This window comes from Pelophylax lessonae (assembly GCF_965119305.1).
Source record: "Pelophylax lessonae genome assembly, chromosome: 4".
Taxonomy (NCBI): Eukaryota; Metazoa; Chordata; class Amphibia; order Anura; family Ranidae; genus Pelophylax; species Pelophylax lessonae.
Genome location: NC_138771.1, coordinates 72,565,227 through 72,587,112, shown reverse-complemented (window position 1 = coordinate 72,587,112; position 21,886 = coordinate 72,565,227). Strand labels below are relative to the sequence as shown.

At 44.1% G+C, this 21,886-nt stretch overlaps 1 protein-coding gene across 1 annotated transcript in view; it reads left to right on the top strand.

Moving 5' to 3' along the window:
• Positions 1–21,886, top strand: part of STRC (stereocilin) — a gene marked incomplete at both ends in the record, with an annotated part of 101,139 nt that overhangs the window by 60,127 nt on the left and 19,126 nt on the right. The window contains 8 exons of the mRNA XM_082253475.1: positions 3,951–4,086; positions 6,631–6,830; positions 8,729–8,819; positions 13,143–13,317; positions 16,693–16,862; positions 19,175–19,330; positions 19,498–19,640; positions 19,735–19,883. Of these exons, the coding sequence (XP_082109601.1) occupies positions 3,951–4,086; positions 6,631–6,830; positions 8,729–8,819; positions 13,143–13,317; positions 16,693–16,862; positions 19,175–19,330; positions 19,498–19,640; positions 19,735–19,883 (1,220 nt within the window). The remainder of the gene's footprint in view (positions 1–3,950; positions 4,087–6,630; positions 6,831–8,728; positions 8,820–13,142; positions 13,318–16,692; positions 16,863–19,174; positions 19,331–19,497; positions 19,641–19,734; positions 19,884–21,886) is intronic.

Here is a 21,886-nt window from a genome sequence, read left to right as displayed (position 1 = left end):
GTGGTGGAGACGGTGCAAGTGATCCTAGTAGCGCCAGAATGGCCTCGCCGGACTTGGTACGCAGATGTGGTGAGGATGGCCTCCGTTGTGACTGCCTCTGAGAGAAGATCTGCTGTCTCAAGGACCGATCTTCCATCCTGCTTTACAGTCGCTGGCTTTAACGGCTTGGCGGTTGAAAGCCAGGAGTTGAGAGACAGTGGTCTCTCTGATGCTTTGATTCCTACCTTGTTGAGAGCTAGGAAGGCAACTTCCAGGAAAATTTACCATCGTATTTGGAAGATGTATATTGCCTGGTGTAAGTCGCAAGGGTTGCATCCTCCTTCTTTTCGGTGGCGAGGGTCTTGGCTTTCTTGCAGAAAGGAGTGGAGCAATGTTTGGCTCTGGCCATGTTTAAAGGTCAGGTGTCAGCCTTGGCCATTTACTTCCAACGTCCCTTAGCGACTAATTCCTTGATTCGCACCTTTATTCAAGGGGTGCGTCATCTGGCTCTGCCGAGGAGATCCCCTTTACCTCCGTGGGATCTGAATTTGGTTTTGTCCGTTCTGCAACAACCTCCCTTTGAAAATATCAGGGAGATCTCTCTGCCTTTGTTGTCTCAGAAAGTTACCTTTCTGGTGGCTATCAACTCTGCTTGCAGGGTGTCTTGCCGATCGCCATATCTGGTCGTTCATAGGGATAAGGTTGTTCTGCAACCTAACCGATCTTCAACCTAACCGATCTTTCCTGCTTAAGGTGGTGTCGGCTTTCCACCTCAATGCAGTTATTGTCTTGCCTACGCTCTGTGCGAAGCCCAAGCATCCCAAGGAATTTGCTTTGCATTCTCTGGATGTTGTTCGGCCAATCAGGGTTTACCTGTCGGCCACGGAATCCTTTTCGGACGTCTGATTCTCTGTTTGTCCTTCCTGAATGACCTAGTAAGGGTTCACCTGCGTCTGCTGCAACCATATCCAAATGGATCAGACAGACTATTGTTCAGGCCTATTCACTGAAGGGTCAGGTTTCTCCTTACCCTGTGAGGGCACATTCTACTAGAGCACTGAGTGCCTCTTGGGTTTTTCACCATCAGGCTTCTGTGGCTCAGGTATGTAAAGCGGCGACCTGGTAGTCTGTGCACACTTTTAGAAAATTCTAAAAGATTGATGTGATGGCATCCTCGGATGCTGCTTTGGCTGCAAGGTTTTGCAGGCTGCTGTTTGCTTAAGAGATTTACTGTTCTCTTTCAGTGGGGAACTTTTTGTTTTGGGGTAAGCTCCTGTTGGGGTTGAGCTTTCTGTTGCCCTGTTGGCTACGTTTTTTTAGCCTTGTTGAAACATTAAAATTTGTTGGTTGTGCTCTCCCCACCCCTCATGCCTACACTGCTATGGGACGTCCCATTAGTGAAGAAACTTCCAGAGCTGCGTCTGTCAGAGGACATAAGAGAAAATTTAATTTTTGTAAGAACTTACCGTAAAAATTATTTTCTCAGAGTCCCCTGACAGACGCAGCTTTGCTACGACACTGATTCTATGAATACATGTGTCTGGGGTCATGTGGATAGTGGCATGCCTAGTGAAAGCTTTCACTGCCTAGCTGCTCCTGAAGAGGACGCACATAACCCATTAGTGAAGAAACTTCCAGAGCTGCATCTGTCAGAGGACTCAGATAAAAGAATTTTATGGTAAGTTCTTACAGAAATTACATTTTTTCTCTCTGGCAGAACGGCGGTCTGCCTTGATTACATAGGTAGATCGCCATTCTGTCTCTCCTCCGAATGATCGTCTCCTGCTGTATCCAATCACAGTAGGAACGGGTCGCCAGACCCAGAACATGAGCTAACATACATGTAAGTCAGTTTGCGCAGGAGGGCTGCCCTGCTGCAGTATACCTGTGTGGGGTGGTCCTTAAGTGGGTAAAATGAAGTCGCAAGCCGCAGTGAAATACCCAAACCAAATCATACTGATCTGCAGCTTTGAAATCCCGCTGAAGTAGCGCCATTTCAAAGCTACAATGGTATGAACCAGGGATAAAGGTAATATGGTTGGTGTATATACAATCATCCTCTATCTCAGCCTTTTTCAACCAGGGTGGCCAGGCACCCTGATGTGCCTTGAGTTTTCTTTAGGGGTGTCTCAGCAAAATGCCCCAAAAATTTCCCAAAAATTGTATACAAGGCAACGGATGGATGAAGCCTGCCTTTTACGTTACACAAAGCCACGGGTTTTCATTGTGCACTATTACAACCTTCTAGCTGCCAACCTGCTAACGACCAATTACATCATCAGTAAGCTTCCTACGTAGCTTCCTTGTTTGACCTTCCTCTGCTTCTCTCCATAAGTTTTGGGGTCATATTAGCTGAGTGATAGAGAAAAACTGAGGAAAAAGAAACATTGGAATATTAGTTAGTACCAACTTGTACCTCTAACGTTGGGCGTCGCTTCTCGGCCTTTTGGCTAAGATCAAGTGTAGTATCTGTTCTTATCAGTGTTGGAATGGAACCTGAAGGTTAGTATCGGTGGTGGCCGAAGTTAACCGGGGCGCTCTGGGCGTAACTGGAGGACCGGAGTAGGCCAAACCAGAGAAAGCCGGAGGGTTCCAATGCCTTCCTGATTTGAATGGGTCCGCCCCTACCAGTTTGAAGGGAGCGAGAAAACTGGATTGGTTCCGTGGCCAGTTAGTACTGCTCCTGGATGTGATTGGTAAGGAACGGCGGTGGCGGTGGGGGAGCCTTTCCTCCTGGGTTGAATCTGGCCTTGCAAAAGGCTTGTCCCCAGTTGAAGGCAGGTTCTCCCTAAGCTGTCCAAAGTTCTGATGCCTCCTGGTAGGATAGGGCTACACTCGGTCTGGCCTTTGGGCCGGGGTAGAGAAAGCCCGTAGTGTATGTGCCCCTGGGGTGGCAGCCCAGGGGTGCCTTAATTCTCACTGGTGAGGGGCAGCTCGCCTTGAGTTTTTCGGCACCATGGTCACTGCACCTACGCACACTTTTTTAAGCACCTGCCTCTTGGGCAAGGCCTTTTGGCTTCGACCAGAGGAACTTTAATTTCCGGCCGGAAGGCCTGCCTTTGTTTTTCACTTAGGCACTAATTCACCTCTCCACTTCCCCTTCCCCACCTTTTTGTTTGTGTGTGTCTTTTTCTTTGTAGTTTGTCACTTTTCTATCACCTTTTTTCACCTGCACGACTTGTAGGGTGTGGGTCCTCGGGCCCTACCTTGAGTCTTGGGAGGGGGCGGATATGGCCTTTTGGCTTGGTCTGCCCTCTCTCATGGGGTCTCCCTTCGGGGGAGCCCCACTTAATACTCGGTGGGGGCTGTTTCGGCAGTCCCCCTGAAGAACAGGGTCAGTCTGGTTCCGGCCAGACAGACCATGAGTACCTTAAATCCCTGTCAGGAGTCTTGCGCCCCGGGGGATCGAGGTTCGGGTCCTACCTCTTCGGAGGGAAGACCATTTGTTCGCATTTTGTTCTGTGCACTTTTTGTGTTCCTCACGTTTGTGTGTGTGCACTTTTTTATGCACCGGGTGAAGTCTTTTGAGTGTGTTTCACACGCTACGGGCTTTAAAAAAAAAAAAAAAAGTTGGGCGTCCTACATGTGTGTATGTTGCTGCATTATGTAAAACATTTAGGATGGGGTGCCTCAAGACTGTCCATCATTTTTTAAAGGGTGCCTTGAGACTGTCCATAATTTCTGGGGTGTTCCTCGACTAAAATAAGTTGAGAAACACTGCTCTACCAAAATATTTTATATTGTATTATCCTAAGTGCATTGTGTGGCAAATACAAAACAAGAACAAGCTGGCTATACTGTGGAAATTGTATAAAAATATAGGGTAATGTAGCCATGATTTCAAATGTTTAACATTTTATTTAATTTTCTGAAAGTGGGTATAGTTCTATAAATATGATTTTGTAGAAGTGACAGTCATTCAATATGCATCAAGACAACGTGATCTCAGTTTATGTCATTGTTTTTTCCAGGCTGAAGCTGATTGAGAGACTTTCCAATGAATCACTGAAACTATTCTTGGAATATGCCCATAAATATCCCAAAGCATTCATGGAACTTCCACTGTACAAGAAATCTGTATTGGCTCAGAAAGCACTACATGCCTTGGTAAAGAGAACCAACACCACGACTGTTCTTACTCTTCATGTATATAAACCTACTTTCAGGGCCATGATTAGTATTTATGAATGGTGTACCCTTTCATGCAGGCTCTAGAGGTGTACCTGTAGCCATAGCAATACTAAATCAGAGAGGGACACAGGACAAGCTATTCTTGCTAATAAAGCTAATGGCAGGCATATTGATATGTTTGATGTTTTGTAGTAGTTCAATCCTCTTAACCCTAGTCTTACCTCTTAGCCTAGGTTCACACATATGCGATGCGGGAACCAGAGCAATTCTAGTGCGGGTTCCCACATCACATCTCCCCCACAGGCAGTTCACACTGTACTCTGCGAACAGCTGTGGGTGTCAATACAAAGCGAATGACACCCCCAGATCGGTTCGCAGATCGCAGTTCGAACTGTGAATTCAGACAGCAATCGGATCGCAGAGGTGTGCACACCCATGCGATCCGAATCCAGTGTGGGGAAAAAAAAGGTTCCTGCACCTTTTTTGTGCGAATCCAATGAGAGTTCAGCCATACAACCGCATGGCTAAATTTGCATTTGCACAGACATTGCAATGTCTGACATCGCATATGTCTGAACCCAGGCTAAATCTAACATCAATTAAAGCAAAGCTTCAGGTTCCACTTTAAGCACTGTAAGCACTCCTCCTTAAGCACATTTGGCATTTCATTTTTTTTTTTGGGGGGGCAGGTACCTAGTACAGGTACCTGTTCCCACTTCTGGGCAATCTGAGAGTAAGTGCTCCACCCCCCACCCCCCTGCAGTCTTCTGGGATTTCTTAACAGGTTCTGCAACTGCAAGTCACGCATGCACAGTGCTCAACCGGCTGTGAAGCCACAGGCTGTCACAGCCGGGTGCCCACAGTTGAAATGCTGGCTCTGGGGAGAGAAGAGACGGTTTGGGTTACCACATCGCTGGATCCTGGGACAGGTGAGTGTGTGTTTATTTGTGCTTTTTTTGTAGCTTCTGACTTTTAATAAACACAAAAACGACTAGAGCTCTGCTTTAACCTCCCTGGCGGTATTCCCGAGTGTTACCCCAGAATGTTATTCACCTTCCCTGAGATCCCCCGCTGTCCTCCCCATTGTTCTCCCGCCATCCTCACACTCTCTCCCTGCTCTGTGCTTGGCAGATGCCGGCACTTGCCTTTCAGTTCCCTTCCCTGCGAGTGTTGCGATGCAGGGGGGTGGAACCGGCGGCAAATTCAAAAATGTAAATACACTAAATGACATGATACAAAGCTGTGATCCTAATGGATTACACTGTATCATTCCATTTCACCACAGAATTGCATCTGGTGACTTTTCCAGTGCCTTGCCTGTGCTTTTCATGTTCTTTGTGCCTGGAAAATTGAGAAGACCATGGCATTCAAAAAGCGTTTTTTTGCACAAAAGCGCTTTTAGACAAACTAGAAAACAGCGACAGTGAAACGGAGTTACTTGAAGAACTGAGCGATAGCGATTTGTGGGAAAATTCGTCATCAGGTACGGAAAGTGATGAAAGCGATGATTCTGATGTCTCTTTCTGGCACACCTGCAAATTCATGTAAAAGTGATTGGGCAGCATTCTCCCGGATCCCTTTTACAGTAAAGCCAGGAGCTGACTGGTAAAAACAGGAACAACCTTATGGCTACTAGTTTAGCTGTGAGCTTGTTTAATCTCTTCAGACATTGGGCATACCAGATACATCCAAAGAGCTGGAGAGGCAAAATTTAACACATAACTTTGTGATCACCAGAGCTAACACAACCTTTTGGCCTTTGTAGTCCCTGCTCCGAGATCAGAATTAAAATAATTTCTGGCTTGGGTGCCGAATGCCAGGACCTTTAAGATAAATCTCACACGTGTTAAAATCAATCATTATAGTTGCCCAGCTTTCATGTATGAGTCCCTTAAAATGGATGTATTCATGAAATCTGACCTGGGCACATATATCTGTAGTATTTACTTATCTCTCTCCAAAGCCCTAAGTCCCGTGTCTTTCTGCTGCTCCGTTCCTCGGTTATCAACATGATAACTTCTGACAAGTTCTCCGACACAGGAGATAAAAGCAGCTGGAAATATGTGTTGAGGATAGATAGTGCATAGAGATAGTATATCAGAGAGCTTGTCTATTTACAGCACAGCTCTGCATGTTTCTTCCTTCCTCTGCCTATGTGGAAGGGGGGGGGGTGTGCCTTTCCTCCAATCAGCTGTCACACAGTGTATTCCAAGACTCCACACCCAGTGCTGGAGCAGTAGGAAAAAATTCTAACATGATGTTCACTTTCTAAACAGTATAGAAAACTGAAGTCGGCAGATATACAAATAAAACTTATGTAGGGACATTTGTTTCATCTCTGTGTATCATCTGAAGCTGTCCACTTTACTTAGTATATGTGGGTTTACATTCACTTTAATGCTTATTCTGTGTATGTTGCTGTATTTATAAGTAGGAAGGTAAACTTGCCAGATTAGATTTAGTTAGTAAGTATTGGTCACAGCAATAGTTTCTGCTTCTTCTTATATTATTCTATTTTAGCAGATCCCAGGGAATGGAATGATAACTGCAGAAGAAATGGATCTGTTGGGTCCTCTGTTTGGGTTCATTGGAGAAGAAAACATTTCTGTCATACATAGGAAACACTTACTCCTCCACCTTGATGAGCTGAAGATGTACTGTGTGTCCGAGGAATTCAGTAGACATCTGGGGCAGATCCTAGTGGAAGATGAAATGCTGGGGTATACAACATAGAATTCTGCATGCATATGTGATAAGTGGCTTACCTGTCCCATTGTACAGTTACAGACGGACCACACCATATCCCCCCCCCCCCGGACCACACCAGCCCGCACACCATACCCCCCCCCCGGTCGCCGACTCACTCTCCGAGAACATGTGGAGGGCAGGCAGGCAGCGTCGGCAGCGCCAGCAGCGGCAGTGGCGGCGGCTTCTCTTCAATCTCCTGCGTCTCCTCCTTTCTCCTTGGCCAATGGCATGGCTTCTCCTTTGGGCCAAACGGTAAACGGGTCTCGACCCGCTTCCTGATTGGCCAGGAGGAGGTTCCGTGTGACAATAGTGAATATTCATTTGTTATTGTCACACAACTGGGTGGGCTCAGGGCGCAGGGCCCACCCTTTTTTAAAGCCTATTAGAGCCTCTGGCTCTAATCACGCGTGCTTAAAAAAAAAAAAACCCCATTGGAATCCATGCGTCCGGTGCCCTGCATGTAGATTAGGGGGCCGGATGCATGGATGGGGGGCGGCGCCCCTGTGCCCCCAATGGATGGGCCGCCACTGCCTCTGGCACTGGCCGCACACAAATATGCAGCCTCTAAGCGCCAGAACCTTGGCGCAGAGAGGCCATGTATTTGCGTGAATTGCTGTCACTAGATCTGTGCCGGGAGTGCAAGCAATTCCAAGATGAACGTTACAGCCAAATTTTTAACTGGCAACCTTTTCTTGTCACTGGCATTAACTGGTAGGAGGAAAAGTGCCCGTTTTTTAATTACTGGCTGCCAGTAAAAATACTGAGGGTTGGCAACACTGGTCTACAGCCATTTGCCAGATACTTTGATTTCTATTCCTAAAGTGATTGTAAAGTCTAATTTTTTTTTAATAACAAACATGTTATACTTACCTCCTCTGTGCAGTTGGTTTTTCATAGAGCAGCCCAGATCCTTCTCTTCTCGGGTCCCTATTCGCTGCTCCAGGCCCCTCCCTCCTGTTGAGTGCCCCCACAGCAAGCAGCTTGCTATGGGGGCACCCAAGCCAAGCTGCAGCTCTGTGTGTCCATCCAGCAACAGAGCTGCTGTTCGCCCCCTCTCTCTCCTGATTGGCTAACTGACTTTGCTTTACAGCCAGGAGCCAATGGCACCACGGCTGTGTCCCAGCCAATTAGGAGGGAGAGTCCCCGACTGCCGAGGGACTCGTAGACATCGCTGGATAGAGAGGGGGCTCAGGTACGTATTAGGGGGGCTGAGGGGAGCTGCTGCACACAGAAGGCTTTTTGTCATAGTGAAAAGAATGCATTAAGATAAAAAAACCTTCCTGCCTTTACAACTCCTTTAAATAGGAAATCCAATTCTGGGTAACATCTGTATTTTTAATATAACAAATCATATCTCTGCCAGCCTTGATTAGTATAGCACTTAACTGATTTCATCAGGGGTTAACCAATCCTCATTCAATGATTGGTGGATATGGCAAACCAGCATGGCTCAACATGGCCCACACAGTCACAGCACCACAGAGACCATGGTTTTCAACATTTTAGGTCCTAAGAAAAGTTATAAATGTGGAAAAAAATGCAGATCAGTGTATGCAATTTAACCTCTTTTTTTGTAAATATTAGTGTCATCATGACTAATTATTTAAATTTGTATAATTTTATTTTATTATAGTTTACAGCTTTATTATAATAGTTTTCTAATAATTTAAAATTAAAGCAACATTTTCTATATTTTTCATCTGGTGATTTGGCCAGAAAGCCTGTTGTTTTTTAACAGAAAAGCTCTCTTGCAGGGATGAGATAGACCATTTAACACAGGCAGTGGTGCTTGCAATGATCAGCTTTTATTTATGTATTTATTTATGTTAAATCTTTATCCCAAAATCCTGTCCTATCATATATTCTTTAGACATCCTACTAAGTGGACGCACAAACACATAGAACAAATTGGGAGACTGATCTTTCATCTTACCCCAGAAAATCTCAATTCTATACCCAAGGTAAGAATCTGAACCTATCTTATCTGAATAAGTGAATTTAAAATGAAAGCCCCTACAGCTGGACCTATTGATCTTTTTTATTATAATGTTTTCTTCTGATTTAAAATGGAACAAATGTTTATGGTTTTAGATGGAGTCAGAGTTCAGTGCCCCATTGGATCTCTGTCAACCATGATCTAAGGCTATAGGGTTAGATTGCTGGTTCCCCCTTAAGAAATGTATTCTAGACATATACAGCCTGGCCAAAATAAAAGTTGTCACAAAATAAAAAGGTCACACACTCTAATAATTGTTGGCTTTGATTACGGCACACATTCGCTGTGGCATTATTTCGATAAGCTTTTGCAATGTCAAAAGATTTATTTCCGTCCAGTGTTGCATTCATTTTTCACCAAGATCTTGTATTGATGATGGGGGAGTCGGACCGCTGCGCAAAGCCTTCTCCAGCACATCCCAAAGATTCTCAATGGGGTTAAGTTCTGGACTCTGTGGTGGCCAATCCATCTGTGACAATGATGTCTCATGCTCCCTGAACCACTCTTTCACAATTTGAGCCCGATGAATCCTGGAATTGTCATCTTGGAATATGCCCGTGCCATCAGGGAAGAAAAAATCCATTGGATGGAATAACCTGGTCATTCAGTATATTCAGGTAGTCAGCTGACCTCATTCTTTGGGCACATGTAGTAATTATCTAATAGGATAGTTACTGCATGCTTAGTTTATTTAGTTGCTTAGTTAATTCCAGGTGGTGACTTTTTTTTTTTTTTTTGGATAGGGAGTGTATAAACAACCCCCTCCTCCCCACAGAACCAATAACACAAAAAGCAAAAGCTGGCTTACAGTATTATCCTGTCACTAATCTAGATTCTTCCTTAGAATATATAAAGAATCCTGCATGGAATGAGGAAACTCAAAAGAAGTTCAAAAAAGTACATGCACTTCTTTTTTGACAGATTATAGGCTTTTTTGTTAGATGTCAATGCTTGCCTTCAAACACCTGCAAAAAAAGCCTGAAAAAAAGCCCGAAAAAAGCCTGAGACAGATACGCTCAGGTGTGAATGGAGCCTAAGTGGTCTGGAAAAAGCAGCATGCAATATGTGTGTAGCATCCTACAAGGTAGGTGCTAGGTAAAGTGTAGTAGGCCTTGTCTGCTTAACAGCAGGGTCATGATTTTCAGCTAGGTTGTCATGGTTCTCCAATGGGGAATCTCCCAACTGCGCTCAATGAGGGCTCTCATTGGGCAGTGGAGGAAACCCGGCCAATGGCACACCCAGGCTTGTATCAACCCCAGAAAGGCAGATTCTGCCGCACAGCATTCTGGGCGTGGGTATAAGTTTGACACAGGCTTTTGGCAGGAAGCAGAGTCCCAGGAGGGAGAGTACGGCTGTCTCTCCTCCTGTCAAAGAGGAATCAGGTGTCCCAGGCGGCTTGCCTGAGGGGACAGAGGGCTGAGCTGAGCTGCAGAGAGGATCTGTTGTGCTGAGGACCAGCGGAGCTAAGAGGGGTCGAGTTTCAGGAAAGCATTCCCAGTCGTGAGTACTGCAAACTGCCCCTGGGGGTCTGCCTAGTGAGAGGGGACAACTCTGGAGAAGGTCAGAGGAATCCAGGAACTAGCTAGCCAGTGCAGGAGCAAAAGGAAAGGGGTTGCCAGTGTTGACCCTGAAGAGTAAAGGGGGTGCCAGTGGTTGGGCCCTGAAGTATTCAGTGTACAGTGGAAGTGTACAGCGTGCAGTGTACAGTGTTGAGAGTTGCAGCAGCAGTGTTACTAAAGGCTACCTCAGTCAGGAAGGACTGGAGGGAGCACTGTCAAGGACTTTTGAGCTAACCAGAGGGTCAGAAGTCAGTCTTCAGGACAGTGCAAGCAAGTCAGTGATTTCAAGCGCCAGCAAGCGTTGGTCGGCATCCAGCCAGCGTCAAGTCAGCGCTGAAAGGCATTTTTTTCTCAAATGTCCCAATCTGTACCTAGTTGAGTCAGAGGAGTATACCACTCATTCCCTTCTCCCATCTCTTTATCAAATAAACAAAAAAAAAAAAAAAAATTCCTGACCGTTCTTTGACTCGGATCTCACACTTGCGAAATCAGTTTAAATGTGCTGTTGGTGTTACCGGGGACCATGGCAAGCCCACGTCAGGCCCAATGCCTGGAAATATTGCTACATGTGTTAATATACATGAAAAGTACATAAAAAAGGAAAAAGCAGCGCAGTATGAATAATAGTGATACTCTTCAACAAGTATACAAGTGTGCATATACAAAACTTTTAATTAAAATAAAATCACAATAAAGTGAATAAAAGTCCATAGGTGTAAATAAAACAGTTCCAGTGTTATTACTCCGCAATTTCAGTGAATCATCATCATCTGTGTGTTGCCTCCACCAAATATAAGAAGTGCACACTCACCAGAACCAGTTGCTTATAGGACATCAAAAGCGCATTCAGTATTCAAAATGGTCTTCCTTATGAAGAAAAATCTGATACTCTATGGATGTGGTAGACCTTCCAACCTCACAAGTGAAGTCATCAGGGAAAATTATCAATCTCATAAAGCAAGAAAGAAGGATCACCAACACCAGAAGAAATTGCTCATAGTGTAGTATTAAAATATTTAAATAAAAAAAAACATTGAAACTACCACCAAACTATAAACAGCAGGGAATGGTGTTTGGACTCTACAACGAACCATGCAAGCAATGTAAAGTGCATAAGAAAACAGGAGGCACATAAATTTACATAGTATGCCGCCAAACTGACCTCAGAATGGCGGCAGGACCTCTGGCATATTAGTCAAGCTCTACAGCCATTTTGCGCCATGCGCATCATCGCATCATGAGCATTCATTTTTTTTTCTTTAGCCTTCTGTCGGCTGACATCACAGAACCGGGAAAGATCGCGACCATATGGTCTAGGTCCACCCAGGAGCCTGGACAAGCACCTGGCTCAGCCTCTCAGCTGCGCCCCTGGGAGATTGAGCCAGCCGCTACCTTACTCCCCTAGCCCAGCAATCCAGTGAGCACTGAAGGGGTAAAGCAGAGAGTGGTGACTTACAGTCACGCTCTCTGCTCAGAGCGATAGGGAGAACTGAGTGATCAGCGATGTTTGATCACTCAGTTCTCAGCCCTAGAGATAGCGGCAGACAGAGGCAGTATCGGAGCGATGCTGCATCCACCTAGGTAAGCATGATTATACAAAAAAAAACTTTTAATTATGGGTCCCTTAGGTGAGGTTTTTTACTGCCTTTATCCCCAATGGGACAATATTTCCTTTTTTCCAGTCCTGGTGACCACAAAGAAAGTGAGAGTCTCTAACACCAATGTGACGAACGCCCATTTGCTGGGACGTTCGTCACGGGTTACTGGAGGAGTGTGGAGGCCAGCCTCCTGCCCACGGACTGCGGCCCTGGCTTGTAGGAGAGCGCGGCTCTGGTTGGGGGTGTATGCTGGGGGACCCTTGGAATACTGTTACTTTGAATTCAAGTCCCTGTCACCCCAAGCGACACAGACTTTGGGCGTAAGCTGCATATTACAGCAGAGGACTAAAGAGATGCTAATGACGTCTACTGTAGGGATGTGTATTGACACGTGCAGTCTGGGAGCCTATGTCTTCTGCTTTCATCTGTTTAGAGGTTAAGTGTGTTCACACTTCTAGGAATGTGTATTCGGCTATGTTTTGGGCTTGTTGTTTGTTGAATTAATTATGATAATGTTGCAGTCTCATTCACCTGTGTCTGTCCAGATGGCCAGGTATGTTAATTACTGGATATATATTGGAAGTGAGTTGGTGAATAAAGTGTCCTTTGTTTTACCCTTCATTGAGCTTCGGCTAATGTTTGGGGGGAATTGAGGGGCCAGGTCACTGCATCACGTGAGATTCTGGGGACTTAAGACAGAAATACTTGGTCCAAGTATTGGGGATCTGTTACAACTAACATCACAAAGCACCACACAGAGGATCTAATTGTTCCTTTGTACTAAATAAGCTTTTTTTGCAGGCTATGTCCTTACTAAATTCTACTCACATTCTATCTAGTTCAACAAACAAGGAGTTTGAACAAAGACAATAAGAAAAACAAGACCGAGTTCAACCCTTTCCCATTCTTAAAAATAAACGTTTGGGTGGGATTGGGTTTTAAGGAAATCCACTCATTTTGGGGTTAATTTGTTGTACAGTAATTTCAAGGGTAACAAAGGGTGTTTAGAACACAGATCGTACAATAAGAAACAATGTACATTCCCCCATCTATGTATTACTTTTAATGAATCAGCAATATGTCTTGAATATGTAGGCTGGGGTGAGTATGTTTATGTTGGCTTGTGTCTAGGATGTACTGGGACGAGATATTCTGGAATGGCTTCTGGAGAGTCAGAGACAATGGGAAGAGAGTGAGATCGGAATGGTTTGCACTAAACAAAACTCTCACATTCAGGCCAGAGCAAGGAGGATGAAAAATCTCTTGGCATCAGCCTTGACTAAGCATGGTTTTCGCACCAACAGAGGTAAGACACAAAAGTATGAGCTCTTCTACTAAGCTTTAGTTTTACTGTAATTTCTTTTGTTTATGTAGAATCTTTACCATCTAAACCAAACCATGCATATGTTTAGATGCTTTATCTTAGTCCAGGTCTGATGCTGAACAGAAATCCAAAGATCCTGGTAAACACAGGCTGTAATGTCGTGCAATTTAGTGGTATCCCATCCCGCAGAAGAACAGTGGTGTAAGAGGCTGTGGATATAAGCCAATATGGTCTACTCTATGTAATGGACTGGGCAAGGCATATATACAGCACATGTACATCAAAGTATATTATAGGACAGTGGTCTCTTAATTGTGGCCTGGGGGGCAGGCCCTTTGCTTGCCTTGATTCAGCCCTTGGGGCACTTTCCCTCTCACTGACACCAGTGGTGGGGCAATAAAATAAATAAATAAATACATTTCTGCCAATAACACCAATAATGGGGCATTATTGCTTTCACTGACACCAAGGTTGGGGCACAATTTCTCCCAATGACACCAATGATGGGGCACAATTCCTTCTATTGACAACAGTGAGCAGGCACAGATTCTCCCAATGACACCAATGAAGGGCCATTATTCCTCCCACTGACACCAACAATGGGGCTCTCTCCCGAAACCCCCCCCCCCCAATAAAAATGATAGGGTATTGTTTTCTCCCACTGATGCCAGGACATCTACTCTGAAGTAAACTGGCCCTTTATATAGAAAGTGTCGAGACCCTTGTTATAGGAGAATGCTGCAGATGTAGCAAGCATTGGCCGCTTCTGCACTCTTTGTAGTTTCTAAATGTGTCTTCACTCTTGTTATTTAGTTGAGTCTGTTTAAAGTAGAGTATGGCATCCCCAAGGCTGTATTTTGTTTTTGCCTTGTCTGTGATTTTCAAAGCCAGGATATCAAAGCGTAGTCATGGATAGACGATTAGCCAGTATGAGGGGTTTGAGGGTAACAGCTCTGCTATTTGTAGATGTCATCTTTCTGGCCACATGTAGCTGTGAAATCCAGTATTACCTTGTACCACTTATCAAAGGATTGCTTAAAAAATACAAATGAAAACAAGATATCTGCTTTACATAATGTCAAAACTAGTGGAGACATCTCAACTTTTACCTTCTTGACAGGTGCTTCGTTTTTGTAAAAACTTCAATACTATCTCCTTAACAGCTCCTGGCATCTGTTTAGGTAGGGTTTAGGTGACCAATCATGTGACCATTGCGATTGTCTCCCACATTGTAATGGAAATTAGACATGTGCAGAACGAAAAAATGTGTTTAGTTTTGATTCGTTATTTGCATAAATTAGTTTAGCTAAATTCATTTAATACATTTGATTAGTTTAATCCAATTAATTCGTTTTCAGAATTTGTTTTGTTTATTCGTATTCAAATGAATTTGAAAAGTTTTCAAAATCGAATAGTTTTCAAAATTTGGATACATCTGAATTTCCAAAAATGGAAAATTCATGCAAATTTAAATTCTGAACAAAACGAACTGCACATGTCTAATGGTAATAGTCCCATTGCACACGTTCCTGGACCAGGCTCAGAAATGACAGGTGCTGAAGCAACATCCAGCTGAAAACTGGAGACATCACAGGTCAATGTTCATATTTGCCAGCACACAACGGATCCTCAATATTGTCCAAAAAGCTTTTTTATTGAAGAATGATCGATCACTTCACAACAAGACAACAAGAAAGGTGCAACGTTTCGGAGCCATGCAAGACCCTTTTCGTTATCACATATCCCCTTCCTCATCAAACATTGCACCTTTCTTATTGTGATGTGATCATTCTTCAATAAAAAAGATTTTCGGACGATATTCAGGATCTGTGGTGTGCTGGCAAATATGAACGTTGGCTATCAAATTGGTCTCATGATGGGATACCAATCAGAAGCCGTCTCCAAGAGCGTTTGGTGTCAGTTGGGTCATTGTGTTGGGAGCACGCAGTGAGCATGGCCAGCACACAACCTCAGACCACCATGGATAAGTAGCAGGTATTCCAGGTCTGCCACTGTTACCGGTTACCTTTCCAGCCCATGTGAGCTGTGGCCCTGGGTGTGAAGACTGAGACATGAACCACTCCGGCATCATTGTGTTGTTGTTTTATTGTGGATAAAAGGGGATAAGAGAAGGGAATGAGTGGGATACTCTTTTAGGCTTCAACTATATACACTTGGGACTTCGTTCCTGAAAAATGCCTGTTGGCGCTTCCTTGACGCCAGCCGACGCCAGCCAACACCCACTATCTCTGAGAACACTCTGTAACTTAAGAGAAGTGCTGAATCCTCGACTTGTAGTCCAGAAGATCCAGGACTGTGAAATTGTAGAACCAACGTATACTGCAACAAGTCACTGAATACTTCCCTCCTGCCTTGCTTTGGCTTGAGGTAGTATATTGTAGAATCCTGTGTTCCTACTGGCACACACTGTACAATTCAGGGCCCAATAGTAGGTGCCCCCTTTAGCCTTGATCTCTTCGGGGATCACTATCTAGGCACCCCCTTCTGTAACTTCAGGGTCCTCAGCCTAGGTACCCCCTTTCAGCTAGCTGGCACTGGATCCCAGAACCTCTTCCGTCCCCTCTAACTCTGGCAGACCCCCAGGGGCAATCCGCAGTACTCAAGACCTGTGTAGGCTTTCCTGGGACTGAACCCCTCTCTGTCTCCGCAGGTTCTCGGCACACCGGATCCCCTCAGCTCAGCTCAGCACTCTCTGGATTCTCAGGCGACACCCCGAGACATCCCCTTCCCTCAGGAGGAGAGACAGCCGCACTCTCCATCCCGGGACTCTGCTCCCGCCAAATACCTTGTGTCATGTGTCACCCCCAAACTTATACCCACTCCCAGAATCCTTTGCAGCACAATCTGCCTTCTGGGGTAGTTACAAGCCTGGATGTGTCCCCTGATTGGGTTTCCTCCACCGCCCTATGAGAAGCCTCTCACAGGAGCCAGTAGGGAGACTCTCCCTTCAGCAGGCACACCTGGAAACCACGACACCCTGACTAATAAATCACAGCCCTGCTGTTAGGCAAACAAGGCCCACTATACCTTTACCTAGCGCCTACCTGTAGGGTGCTACAGATACATATACAGTATGTGGTGGTTGCGTGTTAAAGCCCACTTTACTTGCTGCTGTATATATGCATTGGCAGTTGAGATTAAGTTCATTATTTTCAAAAAATGTTTTTAAGGAGATATTGCATTTTATTGTAGTTGATTTCAACTTGTTGCATGTGGATGTTATTCACAGGCTGAGGTGGGTTGGTGATGTGTGGGGTTAGGTAGGGAAATGGGTTTCATTTTCCTGTGAAGCATAATGATTAATGCATTAATATGACATTGCGTTTATTTCTGCAGAGCCAATTCCTAATTGTTCGGACATGAGAGTAACATTTCCCTCAGCATGGAGTGCAGTTCAGATTAGTGGCATGTCGCTGTCTGATTTTGAAGGCTGTCTAAATATAATCAGTGAAGATGGTGATCTTTCAGTTGATCAGGCAAAGGCTGCTCTGGGAAAAGTGAAGCAGGTAAAATATGAAACAGCTTTAAATTATATACAAGCCTTAATCTAATATCATTGCAATATATTTATAAAGTACGCTGTTGTAAATAAAATTGTGAAGTGTAAATCAAACACTAATAACACATAACATTGCCAATATGTGCCAGCATATATGGCTAAAAGTGCAATACAGTGCAAATAAAAAAAATTATATCAACAAAGTCCAAATAAAGTGATTTGCTCAAACAGGTGAAGACTCAATCGTTTCCAAGTTCTGCATGCATCATCAATGTGTTAAAAAAAAGGTTGAATTGGCTGCTTTCTCGACCCACGAGGGTAAATGAGCATGTAAGCTGGTGTGAGATGGATCCATGGGCCAAGAACCAAACAACGCCTCCGAGGTCACGCATGGATGTAAGGAGTAGAAAGGGAAGGACTAATATTGCATTAACCTCTTTACAAATTGTATTTATTAGGTAAAAACACTTACAGATGAATTCAGAGATGTAGCACGGTTCTCGTAGTGGCACGGACCGCCTGCAGTCCGGCCCGTGTGTGCTGACCTCACGACTGTCTCCACCCAGCATGTTTCCCCAGATTAGGCATCAACTGGGATTGGAGCTCTACTATGAGAACTGTGCTACATATCTGAATTCCTCTGTAAGTGTTTTTACCTAATAAATACAATTTTATAAAGAGATAATGCACTATTAGTCCTTCTCTTTCTATTCCTTATAGCCATCCGTGACCTCTGAGGTGTTGTTCCGTTCTTGGTCCATGGATCCATCTCACACCAGCTTAGATGCTCATTGACCCTTGTGGGTCTGGTAAGCAGCCAATTCAACCTTTTTTTTAGCACATTGGTGATGCATGCAGCACTTGGAAATTATTTGAGTCTTCACCTGTTTGAGCAAATCACTTCATTTGGACTTTGTTGATATAATATTTTTTTTATTTGCACTGTATTGCACTTTTAGCCACATATGGTGGCACATATTGGCAATGTTATGTGTTATAAGTGTTTGATTTACACTTCACAATTTTATTTACAACAGCGCACTTTATATATATATATATATATATATATATATATATTGCAGTACTTTTTCTCCCGGTATTCAGGGAGCTTCAGGTGCAGCAGTTGTGATTAATCAAAGGCCAGCGCTTCTTTTTTCACTACACATTAATCTAATATCATGTTGGGCAAAATTTGAACAAGGGAATAAAAAGAGAAACAACAAATTTGGATTCCAACCTTTTTATTAAGTTTTTATGAGTTTAAGAAAAAAGAGTCCCCACGAGGGGGAAAAAGTAGACAGGCACTTGGGTACAGATTCCCTTCATGGGGTAACCAATAAAGCGAAGACAAAGCATTCAATTGGAGCAGAGAAGAGAAATACTGTTACATCTCAACAATTGCTGGAACGCTAGAGGAAAGAACAGGGTCTAATGAGGTCATCTCTCTATTGCCTAATGCCCCAGATCCGCCTGCTTAACTGGGAATTTATCCGCTGATGCCAGCTGAACAGGCGGATGACAGGTCACTGTCCTCTCTGCATAGGCTTGCCCGCTTTACTCTATGGGTAGTCGGATGGATACGGACCACCTGTCAGTTTCCATCCAACAACCATCCGATTCAGACAGATGAGGAACGGATCCCCCATCTGTCTGTTTTTAGCAGATCGGATATCAGTGAGTGTCAATGGACACATGTTCATTGGCATCCGCCTGCTCCATAGAGGGCAATGGATGGACTGATCGGGTCCGTCTAAAAAACTGACTGGCAGACACGTTCGGCCCGCCTGTGTGAAAGGGGCCTTATTTGACATTCTCTCCTGCTGTCTTACTTGTACCAAGTGTCTAAACAAATTACCATCAAGTATAAATTTTACTTATTCATCCAAAAGAAGGAAGAAGGAGGCAGGGCAAGGGGGGAGACAGGAAGAAAGGTAGAGAGAAAAGACAGAAGTGGAAACAGAAATTTTGAAATCTTATTTAGCAGTTTAACACAATTCTCCAAAGGGTAGCTTAAACCTGATTCAAAGAAACATACGAGTTGATTTTCTGAAACTAGAGAATTCAAAATCTGGTGCAGCTGTGCATGGTAGCCAATCAGCTTTTAACTTAATTTTGTTTAAATGGCCTTTGACAAAAAAAAAAAAAAAAACTGGAAGCTGATTGGTTTCTATGCAGAGCTGCACCAGATTTTACAGATTAAAATTAAATCTACAGATTTAGTAAATCAGCCGCTGTGTGTTATTGCGCTCTTCCTTTATTTTAAGGAATGGATGGCTCATGTTATAAAAATTGCCCCATGTATTGATGTTTGCATTGCAGTTGTTTGGTCCAGTGAAGAGTATGAGTCTGGTGCACATTCTGCAGATGGGGAAACTTATCACTCATATGGCTGAAAAAGATTTAAATGAGATTGATACATCGGATTGGGCGGTTGTGTCTTTTCTGGGTCGAATGAACAGCTGGAACCCTAAACAGGTCTGACTTATAAAAAGTAAAAACTGCTTTATGAAGCTAAAGAAATATTTTTCTGTGATAGATTTATGATGAAGAATCTTGTGCTTTTGTTTGTTACTCTTCTCCGATTATCAGACTTCTCTGCATCTGACAGTGAACATCCTCATAATCTGAGCTTTTATCTACAGATGAAGACTTTAGTGTTCAACATCCTCAGAGAGCACAAGAAAGGGGCATCAGACCTAGATCTGATGGAACTAACAGCTCTTGGACATCTGCTGTGTGGTCTGGGAGTACAGGAACTAAAGCAAATGAATATTCAGGAGTTCAGGTCAGTTTGCTTGATGTATGTCATAGTAGGTCCTGTTTAATGAAATGTTCTATATTACATTGTAACACATCGTGTCCATGTTTGTTTCTTGCAGCCAAGCAGCCGTATTCGTGGGAACCCTGAAACTAAAGTGCTATGAAGCTCAGCTAGAAACCTTAGCAGATCTAATAACATCCAGCTCAGCATTTGGTGTGGTGAGCCGATGGGGCCCTGAGATCTTCACAGAGATTGGAACACTTGCAGGTGAATCACTATGATTAGCATGAATGCCCTGTAGCTGTTTTTATTCAACTCTGCTAATAAAAGTAACTCAGGTTCCTTCCTAAATAAAATTGCTGTGTGAATTTCTCAAGCATTCACACAGCTGTCACAAATAATCCTTGTAATTTCTCTAATATGCTTATTTCCTATGATTGTGAGCACCATCTAGTGGCCATAATGCAATATTTTTCTGATTGAAGTACAGTATTTCAGAAGAATAGTGTATTCTGGCCACTATATCGAGTTAACGATTGTAGAAACTACATGGAGCACTCACCCCTATAAGGGCCACTGATTTGTGTCCCAGGTTATTTTCCCATCAGTGCAGCAGCAGCCAGTAAAAAAAGCAACATTCACTCCTTTGGCTCAGTAAACAGTCTAGGGGTTTGCTTTTTTGGTGCTTTATTGCAAAACTTGGATGAGTGTAGGGTAACTGTGGGATACTCTGGCAATGTTAAGCAGTAGCTTGAGGGCACTAATCTGCCTCCTGAGAATTTGAGCACAGTCCTTGTAGTAGAAAATGTTGGGCTGAGCTATACTAAAAAACCAAACAAGATGTCCCATTAGGTAACGCTGACTCTAATACAATAGGGTTAACTTAATAGCAGCACATGATCACTGGGATCTCTCACACTGGTCTGTTCTGACTTATAATATGTGTAAAATACTCCAGTGCAAATAGATTTACTTTAAGTGAAATGTGTAATTATATATAACAATTGTTGCCACTGGCACTAACAGTGTTCACACTACCACCTTTACAATAGAAAATATCAAAGTTGTGCCTGAGCAACAAAAATACTACTCTTAAACCGTGTAATCCTTAAAAATCTCATACATACAATAAAGTGCACTTAGTGCTAGCCATAACTTGTGTCTATTTGTACAAATGTAGCACTGCCCCCTTGAGGACTGCTGGATTGTTCACCTTGGGATCCCCCTGGGTTACCATTAGCAACTGCAGCATGCACAATTTAACTCTTTACTCTCTGGCTCAGTCAATGAACAGTCTAGGGCAGCGGTGTCAAACTCAATTTAATTGCGGGCCGCATCAGCATTATGATTGCCCTCAAAAGGGCCGGTTGTATCTGTAAGACTAGATGTCCAGAGCATCCCCTACCCTTACATAAGACTTCAAGAGCCTCTCCACCATCCCTTACATCACAGGGCACCCCCCCTCCCCCTCTTTATCTTGTGCTGCTGCTGGGAAGAAGCTGTAGGCATTGCTGGAAACCAAAAAGTACAGCGGCTGGAGGAGGACCAGAGGAGAGTTGCATAAGAGGTGCGAGGGCCACATGCAATGGCCTGGAGGGCCGGATTCGGCCTGCGGCCTTGTGTTTGACACATGTGGTCTAGGGAATGTAGTTGTTTTTGTGGTTTTATTTAAATTATGGATGGGAGAAGGGAAAAGTGGGATACTTGAACTATTCACAGTAGATGAGGACTGCTGTCTGAAGATGCAGCCAGGCTGCTGATTCACCTTGCCACTTAGAAGAATTTAGGATTAAGTCTCTATGCAGATGACTTATTAGAATGAATTATCTTTGGGATACACACCTAGTACCCCATTTCACTCCACCTGCTGACACCCGTCCTCTGACTATCCTATTTTGGGGTGGCCCCCCTCGGGTCTGGCCCTAGACACGATCCCCTCATGATACTGTTTTTCGAGGGTCTCCAGTGTCTCTACCCCTCCAGTCAGCTCTCATGGACCCCTGGGATCATCTCCTTCCTTCTGGTCCTCAGGCTGACTGCCTGTGACCACATGCCACTGCTACAGAGGAGGAGACAGCTGCCACCTTCCCTCCGGGACTCTGCTCACCAGCCAAAGCACATGTGCTCCTGGCTTTTATACCACACCCCACAATGCACCGAGACAAACAGTCTGGGTCAATCACTGGGGCTGTATTAAAGCCTGTGTACCCATTGGTCAGATTTCCTCCACTGTCCAATATGTCTCCATATTGGACCAGTGTGAAACACTC